Source organism: Chlorocebus sabaeus, chromosome 6 (assembly GCF_047675955.1).
Source record: "Chlorocebus sabaeus isolate Y175 chromosome 6, mChlSab1.0.hap1, whole genome shotgun sequence".
NCBI lineage: Eukaryota > Metazoa > Chordata > Mammalia > Primates > Cercopithecidae > Chlorocebus > Chlorocebus sabaeus.
The window spans coordinates 47,964,214-47,983,368 of NC_132909.1; the positions used below are offsets into that span (position 1 = coordinate 47,964,214).

A 19,155-nucleotide genomic window follows, 5' to 3' on the forward strand; every position below is an offset into this window, starting at 1 on the left:
CATGCCTATAATCCCAGCACTTTGGGAGGCTGAGGTGGGAGGATTGTTTGAGCCCAGGAGTTTGAGACCAACTGGGCAACATAGTGAGATGCCATCTCTACAAAAATACAAAAAAAAAAAAAAATTACCAGGTGTTATGGCATGTGCTGTGGTCCCAGCGACTCAGGAGGTTAAGGTGGGATTGAGTAGTGGTTGCAGTGAGCTGAGATAACACCACTGCACTTCAGCCTGGCAACAGAGTGAGACTCTGTTTCAGAGAGAGAGAGAGAGAGGAGAGAGAGAGAGAGAGGAGAGAGAGAGAGAAGAGAGAGAGGAGGGAGAGAGAGAGGGGAGAGAGAGGAGGGAGAGAGAGGGGAGAGAGAGAGGAGGGAGAGAGAGAGAGAGGGGAGAGAGAGAGAGAGGAGGGAGGGAGAGGGGGGAGAGAGAGAGAGAGGAGGGAGAGAGAGAGAGGAGGGGGAGAGAGAGAGGGGGGGAGAGAGAGAGAGGGGGGGAGAGAGAGGAGAGAGGGGGAGAGAGAGGGGAGGGAGAGAGAGAGGAGGGAGAGAGAGAGGGGAGAGAGAGAGGAGGGAGAGAGAGAGAGGGGAGAGAGAGAGAGGAGGGAGAGAGAGAGGAGGGAGAGAGAGAGGGGAGAGAGAGAGAGAGAGGGAGAGAGAGAGGGAGAGAGAGAGAGGAGGAGAGAGGAGAGAGAGAGAGGAGGGAGAGAGAGAGGGGAGAGAGAGAGAGAGGAGGGGAGAGAGAGAGGAGGAGAGAGAGAGAGGAGGGAGAGAGAGGAGAGAGAGGAGGGAGAGAGAGAGGGGAGAGAGAGAGAGAGGAGGGAGAGAGAGAGGGGAGAGAGAGAGAGGAGGGAGAGAGGAGAGAGAGAGAGGAGGGAGAGAGAGAGGGAGAGAGAGAGAGAGAGGAGGGAGAGAGAGGGGAGGAGAGAGAGAGGAGGGAGAGAGAGGAGGAGAGAGAGGAGGAGAGAGAGAGGAGGGAGAGAGAGAGGGGAGAGAGAGAGGAGGGAGAGAGAAAGAGAGAGGAGGGAGATAGAGAGGAGAGAGAGGGAAGAGAGAGGAGGGAGAGAGAGGAGAGAGAGAGGAGGGAGAGAGAGAGGGGAGAGAGAGAGGAGGGGAGAGAGAGAGAGGAGAGAGAGAGAGGAAAGGAGGGAGAGAGAGAGGAGAGAGAGAGAGGAGGGAGGGAGAGAGAGAGGAGAGAGAGAGAGGAGGGAGAGAGAGAGGAGGGAGAGAGAGAGGGGAGAGAGAGGAGGGAGAGAGAAGAGAGAGGAGGGAGATAGAGAGGAGAGAGAGAGAAGAGAGAGGAGGGAGACAGAGAGGAGAGAGAGAGAGGAGGGAGAGAGAGAGGGGAGAGAGAGAAGAGGGAGAGAGAGAGAGAGAGGAGAGAGAGAGGAGGGAGAGAGAGAGGAGAGAGAGAGAGAGGAGAGAGAGGAGGAGGGAGGGAGAGAGAGAGAGGAGAGAGAGAGAAGAGAGAGGAGGGAGAGAGGAGAGAGAGAGGAGGGAGAGAGAGGGGAGAGAGAGAGAGAGAAGAGAGAGAGAGGAGGGAGGGAGGGAGGGGGAGAGAGAGAGAGAGAGAGATATCAAGCAGTATTTTTCTCTCTGTGTCTGTCTGGCTTGGGCATTTAATTTAAGATGCCTTGGAGAGCAGATCTCTTCCCTTCTCTCTGTCCTTTTCCTGTCTCTTCCTCATCGCCTTCTTCCCTCCACCTGCCTCCCCATGTTCTCCCCCCCCCCGCAGCATCACAGCCACAGCGGCCAGTGTTGGGGCTGCTGGCATCCCCCAGGCGGGTCTGGTCACCATGGTCATTGTGCTCACGTCGGTCGGCTTGCCCACGGAGGACATCACGCTCATCATCGCCGTGGACTGGTTCCTGTGAGTGTTCTCCAGGCTGGACCCTGGTGCTCCTGCTTCTGTACATACTGCTTTCCCCTGCGACATCCTTAACCTGTGGACTTTCATTCCAGCAAAGACGAAGTGGTCCAGAATTTTCGAGTGAAAAGGAGGCCTTGGAGAGGCCTCTAATCCATGGCCTCTGGACCCCAAATCCCACAGAGTTATCTTTGGGAAGTAGGATTGGAGACAAGCAATGGGGGCTTTACCTATCAGTGGGAAAAACTCCTTTTTTACCTGTTGTATGTGGAAGTCACAAAAAGGCGATCCAGGCTGGGCGCGGTGGCTCACGCTTGTAATCCCAGCACTTTGGGAGGCTGAGGCTGGGTGGATCACCTGAGGTCAGGAGTTTGAGACCAGCCTGGACAACATGGTGAAACCCCGTCTCTACTAAAAATACAAAAAAAAAAAAAAAAAAAAAAAAAAAATTAGCCGAGTGTGGTGGCGTGTGCCTGTAATTCCAGCTGCTCAGGAGGCTGAGGCAGGAGAATTCCTTGAACCTGGAAGGTAGAGGTTGCAGTGAGCCGAGGTCGCACCACTGCATTCCAGCCTGGGCAATAGGAGCGAAACACCATCTCAAAAAACAAAAACCAAAACCAGCAACAACAACAAAACCAGGAGGTTTACATTAAAGGAAGCCTGGACTTTCATTCCCACATGGGAGCTGACAGCTGAGCCTGAGTTCCAATTTTACAATCTTCAGCTGCCTAGTCTACACCTGTATTGACTCAGGCCTACCCTGGTTTACCATTCCTGATTCGATGTGCTTTTCACTTCATAACCCTTTTTTTTTTTTTTTTTTTTTTTTTTTGAGACGGAGTCTCGCTCTATCGCCCAGGCTGGAGTGCAGGGGCGCAATCTCGGCTCACTGCAAGCTCCGCCTCCCGGGTTCACGCCATTCTCCTGCCTCAGCCTCCCGAGGAGCTGGTACTACAGGCGCCCGCCACTGCGCCCGGCTAATTTTTTTTCTATTTTTAGTAGAGACGGGGTTTCGCCATGTCTCGATCTCCTAACCTTGTGATCCGCCCGCCTCGGCCTCCCAAAGTGCTGGGATTACAGGCGTGAGCCACCGCGCCCGGCCTACTTCATAACCCTTAATTGTCTGTATCGGATGTGCATTTTTTCTTTTCTTTTCTTTTTTCTTTCTGAGACAGAGTCTCGCTCTGTCACCGAAGCTGGAGTGCAGTGGCTTGATTTCAGCTTACTGCAACCTCTGCCCTCCCAGGTTCAAGCGATTTTCCTGCCTCAGCCTCCCAAGTAGCTGGGGTTACAGGCGCATGCCACCATGCCTGCCCTTTTTTTTTTTTTTTTTAAATATTTTTAGTAGACACAGGGTTTCACTATGTTGGTCAGGCTGGTCTCAAACTCCTGACCTCGTGATCCGCCCACCTCGTGCTGGGATTACAGACATGAGCCACCATGCCCAGCCTCATTTTCTTTTTTTTGAGAGACAGGGTCTTGTTCTCTCATCTAGGCTGGAGTGCAGTGGCATGATCATAGCTCACTGCAGCCTTGACCTCCTGGGCTCAAGTGACCCTCCCATCTCAGCCTCCCAAGTAGCTGGGACTACAGGCACGTGCCACCGTCCTAGGCCATGTTTTAAAATTATTCTATCGCAGAGATGGAATCTTGGTTTGTTGCCCAGGCTAGTCTTGAACTCCTGGTCTCAAGCAATTCTCCTGCCTCTCAGCTTCCCAAAGTGCTGGGATCATATCTTTTTAATGATATGGCTTTTTTTTTTTTTTAACCACACCCAGCCTCATTTTTTTAAAAAAAAATCACATCTAAGATCAAATATGAACATCTCAGAGCTGGTCCATCCTGTTTGTTAGGAGGAGAAACAGGACAGAGAGGGGGAAGAACCTACTTGGGGACATGTGGTCATGGATTGTTCTGGAATGGGAGCCCCCTGACTCCTTGGCACAGGGACCCCCCTGTCTGCTGCACCCTCTTTCTGTGAAGCTTTTCAAGCCCCCATTAATGGCAGCTTCTTTTTCCCCTGTACCAGTGACCGGCTTCGCACAATGACCAACGTTCTGGGAGACTCAATTGGAGCAGCCGTCATCGAGCACTTGTCTCAGCGGGAGCTGGAGCTTCAGGAAGCTGAGCTCACCCTCCCCAGCCTGGGGAAACCCTACAAGTCCCTCATGGCACAGGAGAAGGGGGCATCCCGGGGACGGGGAGGCAATGAGAGTGCTATGTGAGGGACCTCCAGCTCTACCCCCCAAGAGAGGAGGGAAGGGGCCTGGGGAAGGGAGTCCTGGGGACATGTGCCACCCAACTGACCATGGGCTGAACACACATGTTCTGCTTGACTCGTTTAAGGGGGAAGGAAAAGTGTAATAAAGGAGCAGGAATGAAAGGTATACAAGGTCTCTGTTTCTCTCTGAGCACATGCTGAGGGCTTGAAGGACAGCGTGAGCAAGGGAGGGAAATAAATGTTTCTCCTAGGTTTGGGGAGAAGGGAAGCTTCAGCTTCAACAAGAAGAGGGGTCAACTCATGTTTCTTATATTCTCAAAGAGTGGCGGAACTGAAGAGGGTAAAGAAAAACCATTATTTCTCCTAATAAAACAATAGCCATGATCTCTGTGTCAGGGGTCCCCCAAGACCACCTTTAGGTTCAGCAATTCACTAGAAAGGCTCATAGAATTCAGGGCCGGACACGGTGGCTTATGCCTGTAATCCCAGCACTTTGGGAGGCTGAGGCGGGCAGATCACCTGAGTTCAGAGTTCAAGACCAGCCTGGCCAACATGGTGAAACTCTGTCTCTCCGAAAAATACAAAAATTAGCTGGGCGTGGTGGTGGCTACCTGTAATCCCAGCTACTCGGGGCGCTGAGGCAGGAAGACTGGCTTGAACCCGGGAGGTGGAGGTTGCAGTGAGCCGAGATCGCACCATGGCACTCCAACCTGGGTGTCAAGAGCGAAAGTCTGTCTCAAAAACAGAAACAAAACAACAACAAAAAAATAAACCAGGCACAGAAAAAACACATTACATGTTCTCACTTGTATGTAGGAGCTGAAAAAATTGAACTCATGGAAACAGAGTAGAATGATGGTTACCAGAAGCTAGGAAGGGCAGTAGGGAGGAAGGATAAGAAGGGATGGTTAACAGATACAAAAATACAGTTAGAAGGAATAAAATCTAGTATTTGGTAGCACAATAGGGTGACTATAGTTAATAATTTGTTGTATATTTTGAAATAACTAAATGTGGAATTGGAATGTTTATAACACAAAGAAATGATAAATGCTTGAAGCGATAGATACTCCAATTTTCTTGATTTGATTATTATACATTGTATGTTTGTGGAAAAGTTTTGTACGTACTCCATAAATATGTACAACTATTATGTATCCATAAAGATTAAGAATAAAAATTTAAAAACTCAGTCAACTAGAATTTTAAAAAATCTAAGATTATAAATGATCAAAGGAGGTAAACTCAAAATCTAGTAAAAATAAATGCAAGTAAATCACTATACAATGTATACATGTATCAAATCATGTCATACACCTTGAATATGTACAATGTCTATTCGTCAATTATACCTCAGTAAAGCTGGAAAAAAGAGTTACTATAAAACATCAAACACAAAAAGATCAAGCACGCTCATTTTCATGAACAATCAAAGGAAGTCAAATTAAAATATCAAAGGAAACAATAAATCTTACTCACGGGTTTAATTTATTTCTGAGGGCTGCAGTCCCCAGACACAGAATATTTCTTAGTTGGGGAGTGTAATTCCAGAAGTAAGAATTTATGTCAGAGAATTCCTGGTTCCTTTGAGGTTTAACTATTATTATTAGAAGGTTTGACTAGAGGTAGCTGTCATGGCTGAGTGGCGACTGTCTGGGGCTGGTGGTGTGGAGGATAAGAAGAATTTACCAACACAGTTGTAGGTAAAGAAAGGCAGATTTATTGGAAAAAGTATGAAAATACGTTGCAAGGAAGCAATGGGCAGGCCAGCAATAGAAGAGCTGACTGCAAAGAGACAAAAGCTTGCTGGGGATTTTATAAGACAGTGCTTGTGCTGTGTGCTGAAGAGGGCTTTGTACAGTATTGATCACACCAAGGTTGCAGTGAGCTAACTTCCAATTTTTGTATCAGCCGAGGGTCTGGCGATAGCTGAGTGCAGGAAGATTGTGAATTATTTGCACAGGAGGGCTTTGTGTCCGGGACCATGAAGAAAGGCAGACTTCTATCTGCTTCTTCTTTTTGCTTTCCCTTGGTCTCACCAGCCTGACTCCTTTTCCCTAATTAGGACTCCACAGTAACGTAACAAAAGGCCTGGGAGAGCCGTCTGATTCCTACAGCCCTGCGTTGGAACCTTGTCACTACATTTATTACCTTGAGCTAGTTACCTACTCACCATAAGCTCTTACTTTCTTATTTGTAAATATGAGAACTAATACTAATCACATAAAAGAGTTATTGGAAACATTAAATGAGGTAATGTACATAAAGCTCTTAAACTGTGCTGGTATAGAAAGTGTTATTAATATCAACATCAATAACCTTGAATTTTTTTTCTAGCTTAACAACTTAATTATTATTATTATTATTATTATTATTATTATTTAGAAACAGGGTCTCACTCTGTCACCCAGGCTGGAGTACAGTGGCATAATCACAGCTCACTGCAATCTCAACCTCCTGGGTTCAAGCTATCCTCCCACCTCAGCTTCCTGAGTAGCTGAAACTACAGGCATGCAGCACCATGCTGGCCAAAAGCTCTAATCAGATTAATCAGTTTGTATATTTCTGGTCCAGATCTTATTTTCTATTTAACCATCCACCCATCTATTTTTCTACTCCATTTGACAAATATCATGTAAACATGAACTCCTTTCCAAGGAGTACCAGGCATTGTGATTGCAAAAATGGGTAAGACATTGCTCTGAAATTCAAGGGACCGATATTGTGAAAGAGTAGAAGTGAAGTAAAGTTAGTGTGACTGAAAGGAAAGTGAATTGGATTAAAAAAAGGGGGCAACTCTTTGAGCTATTTTTACTCATGTAACCTCAAAAAACATCTCTGTAAATGAGTTTCCAGGGCAACATGTCCAAAATAGGGACATATCTCATCGCTTCTGACAGTATATATTTAACATGTAAGATTTGATATATGTATATTTTTAACTCAAATCAGGCCGGGCGCGGTGGCTCATGCCTGTAATCTCAGCACTTCAGGAGGCTGAGGCAGGCAGATCGCTTGAAGTCAGGAGTTCGAGACCAGCCTAGCCAACATGGTAAAACCCTGTCTCTACTGAAAATACCAGGATGTGGTGGTGCATGCCTGTAGTTCCAGCTCCTCAGGAGGCTGAGTCAGGGGAATTGCTTCAACCTGGGAGGTGGAGCTTGCAGTGAGTCAAGATGGCGCCACTGCACTCCAGCCAGGGCAACAGAGGGAGACTCTGTCTCAAAAACAAAAACGAAAAACAAAATCCAAATCCTTACTAAAGATAACTGAGAAAACACCAGGTTGTATTCATGCAAAGTTAAAATTACTGGTTAGAAAGTCAAAAAGCATAATCCTATATAACTTTGTTAGCAGTAGCAAGGGCAGGAAACGTTCCAAAGGAAGATACAAGGGAAGAGATGCTTTAAAATGTATAAAAGAAGGCAGGTGCGGTGGCTCATTGCCTGTAATCCCAGTTCTTTGGGAGGCCAAGGCAGGCAGATTACCTGAGGTCAGGAGTTCGAGACCAGCCTGACCAACATGGTGAAACCCCATCTCTACTAAAAGTACAAAAATTAGCCGGACGTGGTGGCGAGTGCCTGTAATCCCAGCTACTTGGGAGGCTGATGCAGAAGAATCACTTGAACCCGGGAAGTGGCAGTTGCGGTGAGCCAAGATTGTACCATTGCACTGTAGCTTGGGTGACAGAGTGAGACTCCTTCTTGAAAAAAAAAAAAAAAAAAGTGGCTGGGCGCTGTGGCTCATGCCTGTAATCCCAGCGCTTTGGGAGGCCGAAGCGGGTGGATCATGAGGTCAGGAGTTTGAGACCAGCCTGGCCAACATGGTGACACCCCGTCTCTACTAAAAATACAAAAAATTAGCCGGGCATTGTGGCGCATGCCTGTAATCCCAGCTACTAAGGAGGCTGAGGCTGGAGAATCACTTAAACCTGGGAGGCGGAGGTTGCAGTGAGCCGAGATCACGCCATTGCACTCCAGCCTGGGCAACAGAGCAAGACTCTGTCTCAAAAAAAAAAAAAAAAAAAAAATTGCATAAAAGCAGAAGTGAAAACATTGGCTGAAAGAGGCCAGTCTGGCCTCGGTATTGTGTTCACTGCAATTCATGAGAGCTCGGCAATGGTTCCCTCATTGGGAGACGTTGCCCTGAGGAGGAGTCTCCCCAGTGACCCCTTCATGTCCCTGTTCCTCAGGCTGTAGATGAAGGGGTTCAGCATGGGGGTGACCATGCTGTACATCACCGAGGCCATCAGACTTCTCCTAGAAGATGGTGTAGCTGCAGAACTGAGATAGACCCCAAGGCCCGTGCCATAGAACAAGCTGACCACTGAGAGGTGGGAACCACAGGTGGAAAAGGCTTTGTGCAGGCCTCTGGCAGATGATACTCTCAGGATGGAGGAGAAAATCTGAGAATAAGAGAACAGGATTCCAGAGAGAGGAAAAACACCCAGGACAATGGTCATAAAATACATCACGATGTTATTGATGAAGGTGTCAGAACAGGAGAGCTTCAAGACTTCAGAAGGATCACAAAAAAAGTGTGGAATTTCCATGTTTGTGCAGAAGGACAGCCTCAAAATGGTCAAGGTCTCGAGCAGGGAACCCATGACACTGATGCACCAGGACCCCAGAACCAGCAGCCCACAGAGCCGGGGGTTCATGATGACCAGGTAGTGCAGGGGGTGACAGATGGCCACGAAGCGGTCATAGGCCATCACGGTCAGGAGCAAGTTGTCCAGGCATCCAAATGCAGTGAAAAAAAATATCTGGATGAGGCAGCCTGCAAAAGTGATCATTTTGCTTTGTGTCTGGATATTCACTAGCATCTTTGGGACAGTCGTGGATGCGAAACAGATGTCAGCAAAGGACAGGTTGGAGAGGAAGAAGTACATGGGGGTGTGGAGGTGGGAGTCTGAGCTGATGGTCAGGATGATGAGCAGGTTTCCGGTGATGGTGACCAGGTACACGGAGAGGAACAGCCCATAGAGAAGAAGCTGCATGTCAGAGTCCTCTGCGAATCCCAGGAGGAGAAAGTTTCCAACTTCTGTTTGGTTTCCTCTTTCCATGGGGCCGCTGGATTTACTGAGAAGGAGGCAAAAACAACAACAACAACAGCAACAACAACAAACAGCCACACAAAATTTACTCAAACCCAGGGAACTTAAGAAATCACACATGTTGGCTAATTATTGGATTTCTGTGCCGACAAGTTACAGTTACCATCGCTACCTGGAGAAGTCATCTCTACATCACTGGTCCTCAAACTGTGGTTCCTAGAACAGCCCCATCAACATCACCTGGGAACTCATTATATATGCACCTTATCATGCCCGCCTGACCAACTGAATTAGATACTCTGGGTTTGGAGCCCGCATTCTGGTGTGTGTTTGTTTGTTTGAGATGGAGTCTTGCACTTTCGCCCAGGCTAGAGTACAGTGGCACAATCTCGGCTCACTGCAACCTCCACCTCCTGGGTTCAGGGGATTCTCCTGCCTCAGCCTCCAGAGTAGCTGGGATTACAGGCACACCCAGCTAATTTGTGTATTTTTAGTAGAGACGGGGTTTCACCATGTTGGTCAGGCTGGTCTCGAACTCCTGACTTCCTGATCCTCCCGCCTTGGCCTCCCAAAGTGCTGGGATTACAGGCATGAGCCACTGCACCTGGCCTTTTAATTTTTAATTTTTTTTTTTTTCTTTTTTGAGACAGAGTCTCACTCTGTTGCCCAGGCTGGAGTGCAAAGCTGTAATCTCAGCTTGCTGCAACCTCAGCTTTCCAGGTTCAAGGAATTCTCATGCCTCAGCCTCCTGAGAAGCTGGCACTACAGGTGCAAACCACCGCGCCCAAGAAATTTTTTTTTTTTTTTTTTTTTTGTAGTTTTAGGAGAGACGGGGTTTCTCCAAGTTGGCTAGACTGGTCTCAAACTCCTGACCTCAGATGATACGCCCGCCTCAGCCTCCCAAAGTGCTGGTATTACAGGCATGAGCCACTGTGCCCGGCCTGCATTCTGGGTTTTAACAAGCCCTCTAGGGAATTCTGATGCACACTCAAGTTTGAGGACTATTGCTTCAACGCTTGCCTGTGTCCCTAAGCAATCATCCCCTCCCCAGCATCCCTGGCTGCTCTTGCCCTTTCTGCCTAAGGCATGGGAATTAGGAAATTAGAGAGTGAAAATTTCCTAATTCTAGGCAGATTTCCAATCCTCAGAAGGCTTTTTCTTCTATTGTGCTGCATTCCTGTAATTTGTTTTTCATTCTGTTTTAGAGATAAGGTCTTGCTCTGTTGCCCAGGTTGGAGTGCAGTGGCACCATCCTAGCTTACTGCAGCTTCCAACTTCTGGGCTCAAGTGATCCTCCCACTTCAGCCTCCCAAGTATCTGGGACTACAAGCCACTGTGCCCGGCTGTAATTTCTACATGTTAAATCCTCTGGATCTTGGATGCTCCTTCTGCTAAAAAATAATAACCACTGTTATTTTTTATTTATTTTTTATTTTTATTTTTTTAATTTGAGACGGAGTCTCGCTCTGTCGCCCAGGCTGGAGTGCAGTGGCCAGATCTCAGCTCACTGCAAGCTCCGCCTCCCGGGTTTACGCCATTCTCCTGCCTCAGCCTCCCGAGTAGCTGGGACTACAGGCGCCCGCCACCTCGCCCGGCTAGTTTTTTGTATTTTTTTAGTAGAGATGGGGTTTCACCGTGTTAGTCAGGATGGTCTCGATCTCCCGACCTCGTGATCCGCCCGTCTCGGCCTCCCAAAGTGCTGGGATTACAGGCTTGAGCCACTGCGCCCGGCCATAACCACTGTTATTAATAATCATTGTTTACATTTCATTTATATTATCAATTTCCCTACCTAAACTCAACAAAAAAAATGGAATTTTGAAATAGAAAAGTCCTAGGGTTTCTAGATATAGAATTAAATTTTACCCCTATTTTCCATCATCTGATTCTCATCAGATCAAAATATTCTGCCACACAGAAATGGCTCTTTAAAACCTGCCCATGTTGGACATTTACTTACTTTCTAAGTTTTCTTGAATACAAAGAAAGTTTTTGATTAATTTGAGTTTTATATTTTCTTCTCTTAGGATAATCTGTAAATGGCCTTTCTCAGTTTTAAAAAAAATTAAGACATTTCCGGCCTGGCACGCTGGCTCGGAATCAATAAAAAAAAAAAAATCAAAGGACTTCCTAATATAATACTAATAGTCGAGATGTTATGTGGGGGAGTATTACATTAAAATATCATTAAGAAATTAACATAATCTATATGTGTATTTTTAACACATAAAAAAAATGTCTACCCAATGACGCGATCTTGGTTCACTGCAACCTGTGCCTCCTGGGTTCAAGCGATTCTCCAGCCTCAGCCTCCCAAGTAGCTGGGATTACAGGCATGTGCCACCGTGCCCATCCAATTTTGTATTTTTAGTAGAGACGGGGTTTCACCATGTTGGTCAGGCTGGTCTTGAACTCCTGACCTCAGGTGATCCACCTACCTCAGCCTCCCAAAGTCCTGGGATTACAGGTGTGAGCCATCTTCCCTGGCCTCCTTTAGTTATTTTAAATAGTGTTTTAAAAAGATATAAATAAGTGTTTAATGATTAATTAGTTAGAAAAAATAATGTTAAATCCCATCTCTGTAGTCCCAAATACATTTCAAACAGACAAGAGACTACTTAAGCTATCTGAAGAAAACACGGGTAAACATATAGATTATATGTATTTATACATGGATAGATATAATCTTTGAAAGTGCAAATTCTTTCTGAATAATTCACCTTTGATAGAAAAAGGAGATCAGCAACTGGAACCGTACATTGAAAAATTCTGAATGAGAAAATGTGTCTTACAGAAAGTTAGAATGCAAAAATAATCTATTTAACTGACAAAAGTTAGTATCATTATAAAGATAAGTATAAATCATTGAAATATTAATGCATTGCTGGGGAAAATAAATAGAATATTAAAGGTTCATAAAATGAACAGTAAAAATGGTAATAAATGTTTGAGAAAATGTTTTGTTTTTACTGTTACTCTAAAAAAGTAAAATTAACAATAACATACCCCTTTCACTGAGGGAATTAAAATGTCTGCATGAAAGAAGAGTAAGAATGCAAAATTCCGGCGGGGCGCGGTGGCTCATGCCTGTAATCCCAGCACTTTGGGAGGCCAAGGCAGACGGATCACGAGGTCAAGAGATCGAGACCATCCTGGCCAACATGGTGAAACCCCGTCTCTACCAAAAATACAAAAATTAGCTGGGCGTGGTTGCACGCGTCTGCAATCCCAGCTACTCGAAGCTACTCGGGAGGCTGAGGGAGAATTACTTGAACGCAGGAGGCTGAGGTTGCAGTGAGCCGAGATCGTGCCACTGCACTCCAGCCTGGAGACAGAGTGAGACTCCATCTAAGAAAAAAAAAAAAAAAGCAAAATTCTATCATGTTGAAAGAAAACATTTCAGATACTACTATGAAAAGACATTTGGTCTCCTTTTCTGAGCTAGAGAAATGAACTCAGCCTATGGATCTCTTACAATTACACACATTGGCACCAAAAAAAAAAAAAAAAAAAAATCTATGACAACACACCCCAAAGCATGAAGAGGGATCATCTTTGAGTGTTCATATTAATCTTGATTTTTAGATTCTTTTTTAGTATATTGTTTGAAAATTGCAAATGAATACATGTGCGGCCTATCCTCAAGAAATAAAAACTTAAAAATTTGAAGATATTGCCAATACAAACGTTACAAAATCAATATTGTAAAATTTGATTTTGTTAAAAATTATCAGAAAACATTTAACATTCTGTTAAAACAGAAAGAAGTAGCAATAAAGATCAGAGCAGAGTTAATGAACTAAAAAGAAGAAATATTCTGGAACTGAAAAATAAATTCCCGAGCGAATTCTTTGGCAAACACAAACAAATAGAAAAAATTAGATACAAGTGTAACAAAAGGGATACAAAGAGGGAGAAAGAACAGAAAGGCCTGGAACCAAGAATGAGAAAAAAAATGAACACAGAGGTAAGGAAACGCTCAACTTTGCAAGATAATGTTATTTATAATGCCATGTTAAAAATATTAAAATATCCAAGAAACAAACTTATTTCTGGAAAAATATAAGTGCCCAAAGTTGATTCAGGATGGAGGAAAACAGATCAATAACCAAGGAAGGAATTAAATAAAAAACTGAACTTACTTCCAAAAATGATCTGGTGAGGCTGTGTGGCAGGAACAACAGGAGAATTCTCCTTTAAGAATTAAAAAGGAAAGGTATGTTTATCATTAGTAATTATTTGTCAGTGCCCTGGAAGTTTCAACCAATGCAATCCAAGGTGAAAAAGAAATGAGACCTGTATTAAAAAGGCAACGCAACTTTGTTTTCAGATGATGAATTGGTGGTGGATGATGGATTGGTAGCTGAAAACTTTTGGTAGCTGAAAACTTTCTTTCTCTCTCCCTTCCTTCCTTCTTCCCTTCCTTCCTTCCTTCCTTCCTTCCTTCCTTCCTTCCTTCCTTCCTTCCTTCCCTCCTTCCTTCCTTCCCTCCTTCCTTCCTTCCCTCCTTCCTTTCTTTCTCTCTCTCTCTTTCTTCCCTCCCTCCCTCCCCCCCTCCCCCTTCCCTCCCTCCCTCCCTCCCTCCCTCCCTCCCTCCCTCCCTCCCTCCCTCCCTTCCTTCCTTCCTTCCTTCCTTCCTTCCTTCCTTCCTGGCAGAGCCTCACTCTTCTCCCAGGCTGGAGTGCAGTGGCACGATCTCAGCTCACTGCAACCTCCACCTCCTGGGTTCAAGTGATTCTCCTGCCTCAGCCTCCTGAGTAGCTGACATTACAGACGCACGCCACCATGCCTGGCTAATTTTTGTATTTTTAGTAGAGACGAGGTTTCACTATGTTGATCAGGTTGGTCTTGAACTCCTGACCTTATAAGCCCCCCACCTCAGCCTCCCAAAGTGCTGGGATTATAGGCGTGAACCACCAGGCCCAGCCTGAAAACTTATTTTAACTGAGCATGATTTTAGTAAGGCAGCTGAAACAAAACAAATACATAAAAAGCGGTAGCCGTTGTAAGGTGGCATTCAGAGGTACATTCAGAATGTTTTTTAACCATTGCTTTTATCTAGTTCCTATGGGAACGGGCATGGGAATTATGGGAACTCTGTACTCTCTTTGTAACGACTCTGTAAATCCAAATCATTCAAAAATAAAAATTAACAAAAAAGTGAGTCCAAGGGAAAATAAAAGTAGCATTCATATGTACGGTTGAATCTCTTAGAAAATATGTCTCCATCATTTCAAACATTAACAAGCATGGATGCTGGTGAGGTTGTGGAGAAAAGGGAAGGGCTTATACACTGTTGGAGGGAGTGTAAATTAGTTCAACCATTGTGGAAGACAGTGTGGTTATTCCTCAAAGATTGAAAGATAGAAATACCATTTGGTCCAGCAATCCCATTCCTGGGTATATACCCAAAGGAACATATATCCTTCTTTTATAGAGACACATGCACGGGTATATTCATTGCAACACTATTCACAATAGCAAAGACATAGAATCAACTTAATGCCCATCAATGATAGACCAGGTAAAGAAAATGTAGTACATATACAGAATGGAATACTATGCCGCCATAACAAAGAACAAGATCATGTCCTTTGCAGGAACATGGATGGAGCTGGAGGCCATTATCCTTAGCACATTAACACAGGAACAGAAAACCAAATACCACATGTTCTCACTTGTAAGTGGGAGCTAAATGATGAGAACACATGGACACATAGAGGGGAACAACACACTCTGGGGCCTATTGGAGGGTGGAGGGTGGGAGGAGGGAGAGGATCAGGAAAAATAACTAATGTGTACTAGGCTTAATGCCTGGGTGATGAAATAACCTGTACAACAAACTCCCATGATACACATTTACCTATGTAACAAAACTGCACATGTACCCTTGAACTTAATATAAAAGTTAAAAAGGATTTTTTTTTAAAAAAAAATCCAAGAATATAAAATTCCTGGAATAGGGACTGGAAACTTGTAAATACTCAACAAATAAGAGTAGTAATAGCTAAAATCTATTAAAGACATATGTTTTATCATATATTTTATATGTTTTAGTTCATATATTTTATATATAATATATATTTGTCATATATTTATATATAATATATGTTTGTCGTATATTTTATATATATAATATATATTTGTCGTATATTTTATATGTCTTAGTTCATTTGATGATCATCACAATTTTTTTGATTTAATGAATGAAAATGTGTTTATAGTAATGCAGGAATAACATGAGTTCACTAGATCTTAGAGACAATTGAAAAAACTTCTCATGCATGATCTTCTTTAATTTAATCCTCATTTTAAATTAAAAATGTTTATTACAGCTATTTTTAAAAATTGGTACATAATAGTTGTACATACTTATGGAGGACACGTGCTATTTTGATATATGCATACAATACATAATGATCACAGCAGAGTAATTAGTATATCCATCAACTCAAATGTTTATCATTTCTTTGTGTTGGCAACATTTCAAATCTTCTCTTCCAGCTACTTGGAAATATACAATAAATTATTGTTAACTATAGTCCCCTACTGTGCTGTCAAACACTAGAACGTATTCCTTCTAACTGTATTTTTATACCCATGAGTCAACCTCGCCTCATCACCCCCTTCTCTTCCCACTGTCTGATAACTATCGTTCTACATTCTAACTCCATGAGATCAGCATGTTTTAGCTCCCACATAGGAGTGAGAACATGCGATATTTGACTTTCTGCACCTGGCTTACTTCACTTAGCATAATGACGCCCAGTCTCATCCTTGTTGCAGCAACTGGCAGGCTTTCATTCTGAACAGCATTCTTTTGTCTAGGCACCACATTTTCTTTATACATTCATCTAGTGATGAACACTTAGGTAGATTCCATATCTTGGATATTGTGAATAGCGCTGCAATAAACATGGAAGTACAGATATTTCTTTGATATATGGATTTCCAGGCTGGGCAAGGTGGCTCATGCCTGTAATCCCAGCACTTTGGGAGGTCGAGCTGGGTGGATCACCTGAGGTCAAGAGTTTGAAACCAGCTTGGCTAACATGGCAAAACCCCATCTCTACTTAAAATACAAAAATCAGCTGGGCGTGGTGGCATGTGCCAATCCCAGCTACTCGAGAGGCTGAGGCAGGAGAATCACTTGATTCTGGGAGGCAGGGGCTGCAGTGAGCCGAGATCACGCCATTTCACTCCAGCCTGAGTGACAGAGCAAGATTCCATCTCAAGAAAACTAAAACAACAACCACCACCACCACCACCACCAACCACCACCAAAACCAAAAATGACATACTGATTTCCTTTCTTTTGAATATATACCTAACAGTGGGATTACTGGATCATAGGGTAGATCTAATTTAATTCTTAACTCTATGAAGTGGATATGACTATTACACTCATTTTACAAATACAGAGACTGAGGCACCGAAATAATAAGTGAACTAATGTCAGAAGATGTATGCAATGGGCTTGCAAGTGCTAACTATGAAATCTCAGGAAAATGTTTCTTGAGTGAATCAGTGAATGAATGAATGAGTAACTGAATATGATATTATGGATAATTCATATAGGAGCGTCTTTGATACAGGAGAATGGAAACATATTTATTATTTTTTTCTTTTTCTTTTTTTGTTTTTCTTATTTCATTCCTTGGAAGCACTTTTAATGGCTCCAGAAAAACAGCTAAGATGGCTGCGTAGGAAACTTTTGAGAGATACTAGAAGCTAAGAGAAGGTCAATTTTTATTAGGAAGGTGAAAGAGCCTCAGAATTTGGTTCTAGAAGAGAGAGGAAGACACGCTCTTCCTCTTAGCGGTTGAGAGAGACACAAGAATTGATTGTGCAGGATGCTTTAAGTGAATGAACTGTCTTCACCACACTGTCCCCATTTACACTGCCAAAGTTCTTCCTTTGAGAGCTCTGCCTGCCTCCTTACCTGTTCTCCATCTCAGATGCTCCGGGGCATTGCTAAGCCTCTTGTTCCCTGGGTCCTGTCTTCCCTAGGCGATGGAGGTTCAACTCAACTTCAGGGATGGATGGCGAGGTGGCCTTGGGCATAAGTCCTCTGAAAGTCGAACTCCCTGCTTCCTGGAACATTTGAACAGTAGGTAACAGATTAAGGGGCGTATTTACTATCATTCTCAGAGGTTGAATTATCATGAATGCTCATTAAATTAATCACTCCGTTTTAACTCTATTCTCCGAGTGATTTCATTCCCATGAGTGAGGGAGCCAAAATAGAAAGAAACATTTTTTTTTTTTCTGCTAGTTTTGTATTCTTGGAAGCATCTTGGGTACTAGGTATGGGAATGCTTTCCTCTGGGGCTCTTTGCTTATGATATTCTTTTCTGCCTGGTGTGGCTTCCATTGTTTATTGTCCTCCCCCATGATGGTTTCCTCAACATTTAATTTTTTAATTTTTATTTATTTATTTTTGAGTCTCGCTCCATTGCCCAGGCTGGAGTGCAGTGGCATGATCCCAGCTCACTGCAGCCTCTGTCTCCCGGGTTCAAGCAACTCTTCTGCCTCAGCCTCCTGAGTAGCTGGGACTACAGGCACCCACCACTATGCTAGGCTCATTTTTGTACTTTTGGTAGAGATGGGGTTTTGCCATGTTGGCCAGGCTGGTCTCAAACTCCTGATGTCAAGCGATCCACTGGCCTTAGCCTCCCAAAGTGTTGGGATTACAGGCGTGAGCACCGCGCCCGGCCTCCTCAACATTTTAGATGGAGTTTCTTTGTGCATGAGCAGGCAGGTTTTGTCTTTTTTTCTTCTTTTTAAAAGACCCTGTGAGTCTTAACCAACTGAACTTGGAGTTGTGGACAGGGACCACACACAACTCCGAACAAAACCATTCCAGTGACTTTGCCACAAGTTCTATTGTTACTATTGAAGGTACTATAGAGAAATTTCCAGGCATGCAAAGAGAAGCAAGATGAGAGGTGGCTTCCTGGCTGCCCAGGCAGGACCCTGCAGGTATCTACACTTTTACAGGTTCAAAACAAGTCCATTGGATGCTTCTTGTTATTCCGTTCCAGAGAATATAGACCATCTTTAACAACTCACAAAGGATCTTTTTTTTTTTTTTTTTTGGTAGAGATGGGGTCTTGCTATGTTGGCCAGGCTGGTCTCAAACACCTTGTGGCAGGCCAGGTCCCACTAATGCAGGCCTCTGTAACAACTGTGTCAGCACTGACTGAGTGGTTAAGTTAAATATTAAAAACTGGTAGAGCCAGTGCCTTTATACAAAGGCTGGAATGTAAAAAAAAAAAAAAAAAAAAAAAAAAAAAATTCCTACCCAGAGTTTTGCCTAGGCCTTTCCTGGGCACTGAAACATGAGAAGATAATGAAGGAATTCTTAACAGGACCCATTTAGGATTAAACAAGTTTTTATTGGGGGTCTGAAGAAACTCCCCAGGCCTCCACAAACAAGTTTATTGGAGGTCTGAAGGAACTCCCTCAACTTCCATGATTTATCGGGAGACAAGATAAGGGTAATCATCCCAGCACCTGGACCCATTTAAATTAAGTAAATTTACTGAGGCTCCCGAGGAAAGTCTTCAGGACTCAGATTTTAGTTATAGATTAAAAGAAGTTAATCACTTATGTCTTTAGATGAACGCACACTTACACATAGACATATAGCTTAGAAGGTATATAAGCTCTGGAAAACAGCAAAATTTTTGAGTTGATCTGGTGATAATTTCCAGGACTTCTCCCTGTAACCGGTTATAGAAATAAAAACTCTCTTCCTCTTTAGTTCATCTGCATCTCGTTAATGGGCCATGAGAATAAGCAGCCTGACCCTTGCTTTGGTCTGGGAACAACCTGGGCTCAAGTGATCCTCCTGCCTCAACCTCCCAAAATGCTGACATTATAGGTATGAGCCACTATGCATGGCTAGGACTGATTTTTAAAACTCAAATAAAATACCATTAAAACAGTTGCAGAAAATAAGAATAGTGAGACACAGCATCCCCTCTGAGTGACAATTTTCTGCCTGAAGGAATAA

General features: G+C 43.9%; 2 protein-coding genes across 3 annotated transcripts in view; one reads left to right on the forward strand and one right to left on the reverse strand.

Annotated features, from left to right (window-relative positions):
- SLC1A6 (solute carrier family 1 member 6) overlaps positions 1-5,184 on the forward strand; it is a 33,904-nt gene extending 28,720 nt beyond the window's left edge. For both annotated transcript variants that reach the window (XM_037992071.2, XM_073016850.1), the window contains 2 exons: positions 1,729-1,863; positions 3,890-5,184. In XM_037992071.2, coding sequence (XP_037847999.2) covers positions 1,729-1,863; positions 3,890-4,085 — 331 coding nt within the window. In that variant the 3' untranslated portion in view covers positions 4,086-5,184. The remainder of the gene's footprint in view (positions 1-1,728; positions 1,864-3,889) is intronic.
- Positions 5,185-8,183: 2,999 nt separating this feature from the next.
- OR7C2 (olfactory receptor family 7 subfamily C member 2) lies at positions 8,184-9,336 on the reverse strand. The gene has a single exon (XM_007995553.3). The coding sequence runs from the start codon at positions 9,255-9,257 to the stop codon at positions 8,184-8,186; it is 1,074 nt and encodes a 357-aa protein (XP_007993744.3). The 5' UTR covers positions 9,258-9,336.
- Positions 9,337-19,155: the final 9,819 nt, after the last annotated feature.

What these genes read in the sequence shown, in the direction of transcription:
- OR7C2 (XM_007995553.3), bottom strand. Translation starts at nt 9,257, where the DNA reads ATGTGTGATTTCTTAAGTTCCCTGGGTTTGAGTAAATTTTGTGTGGCT.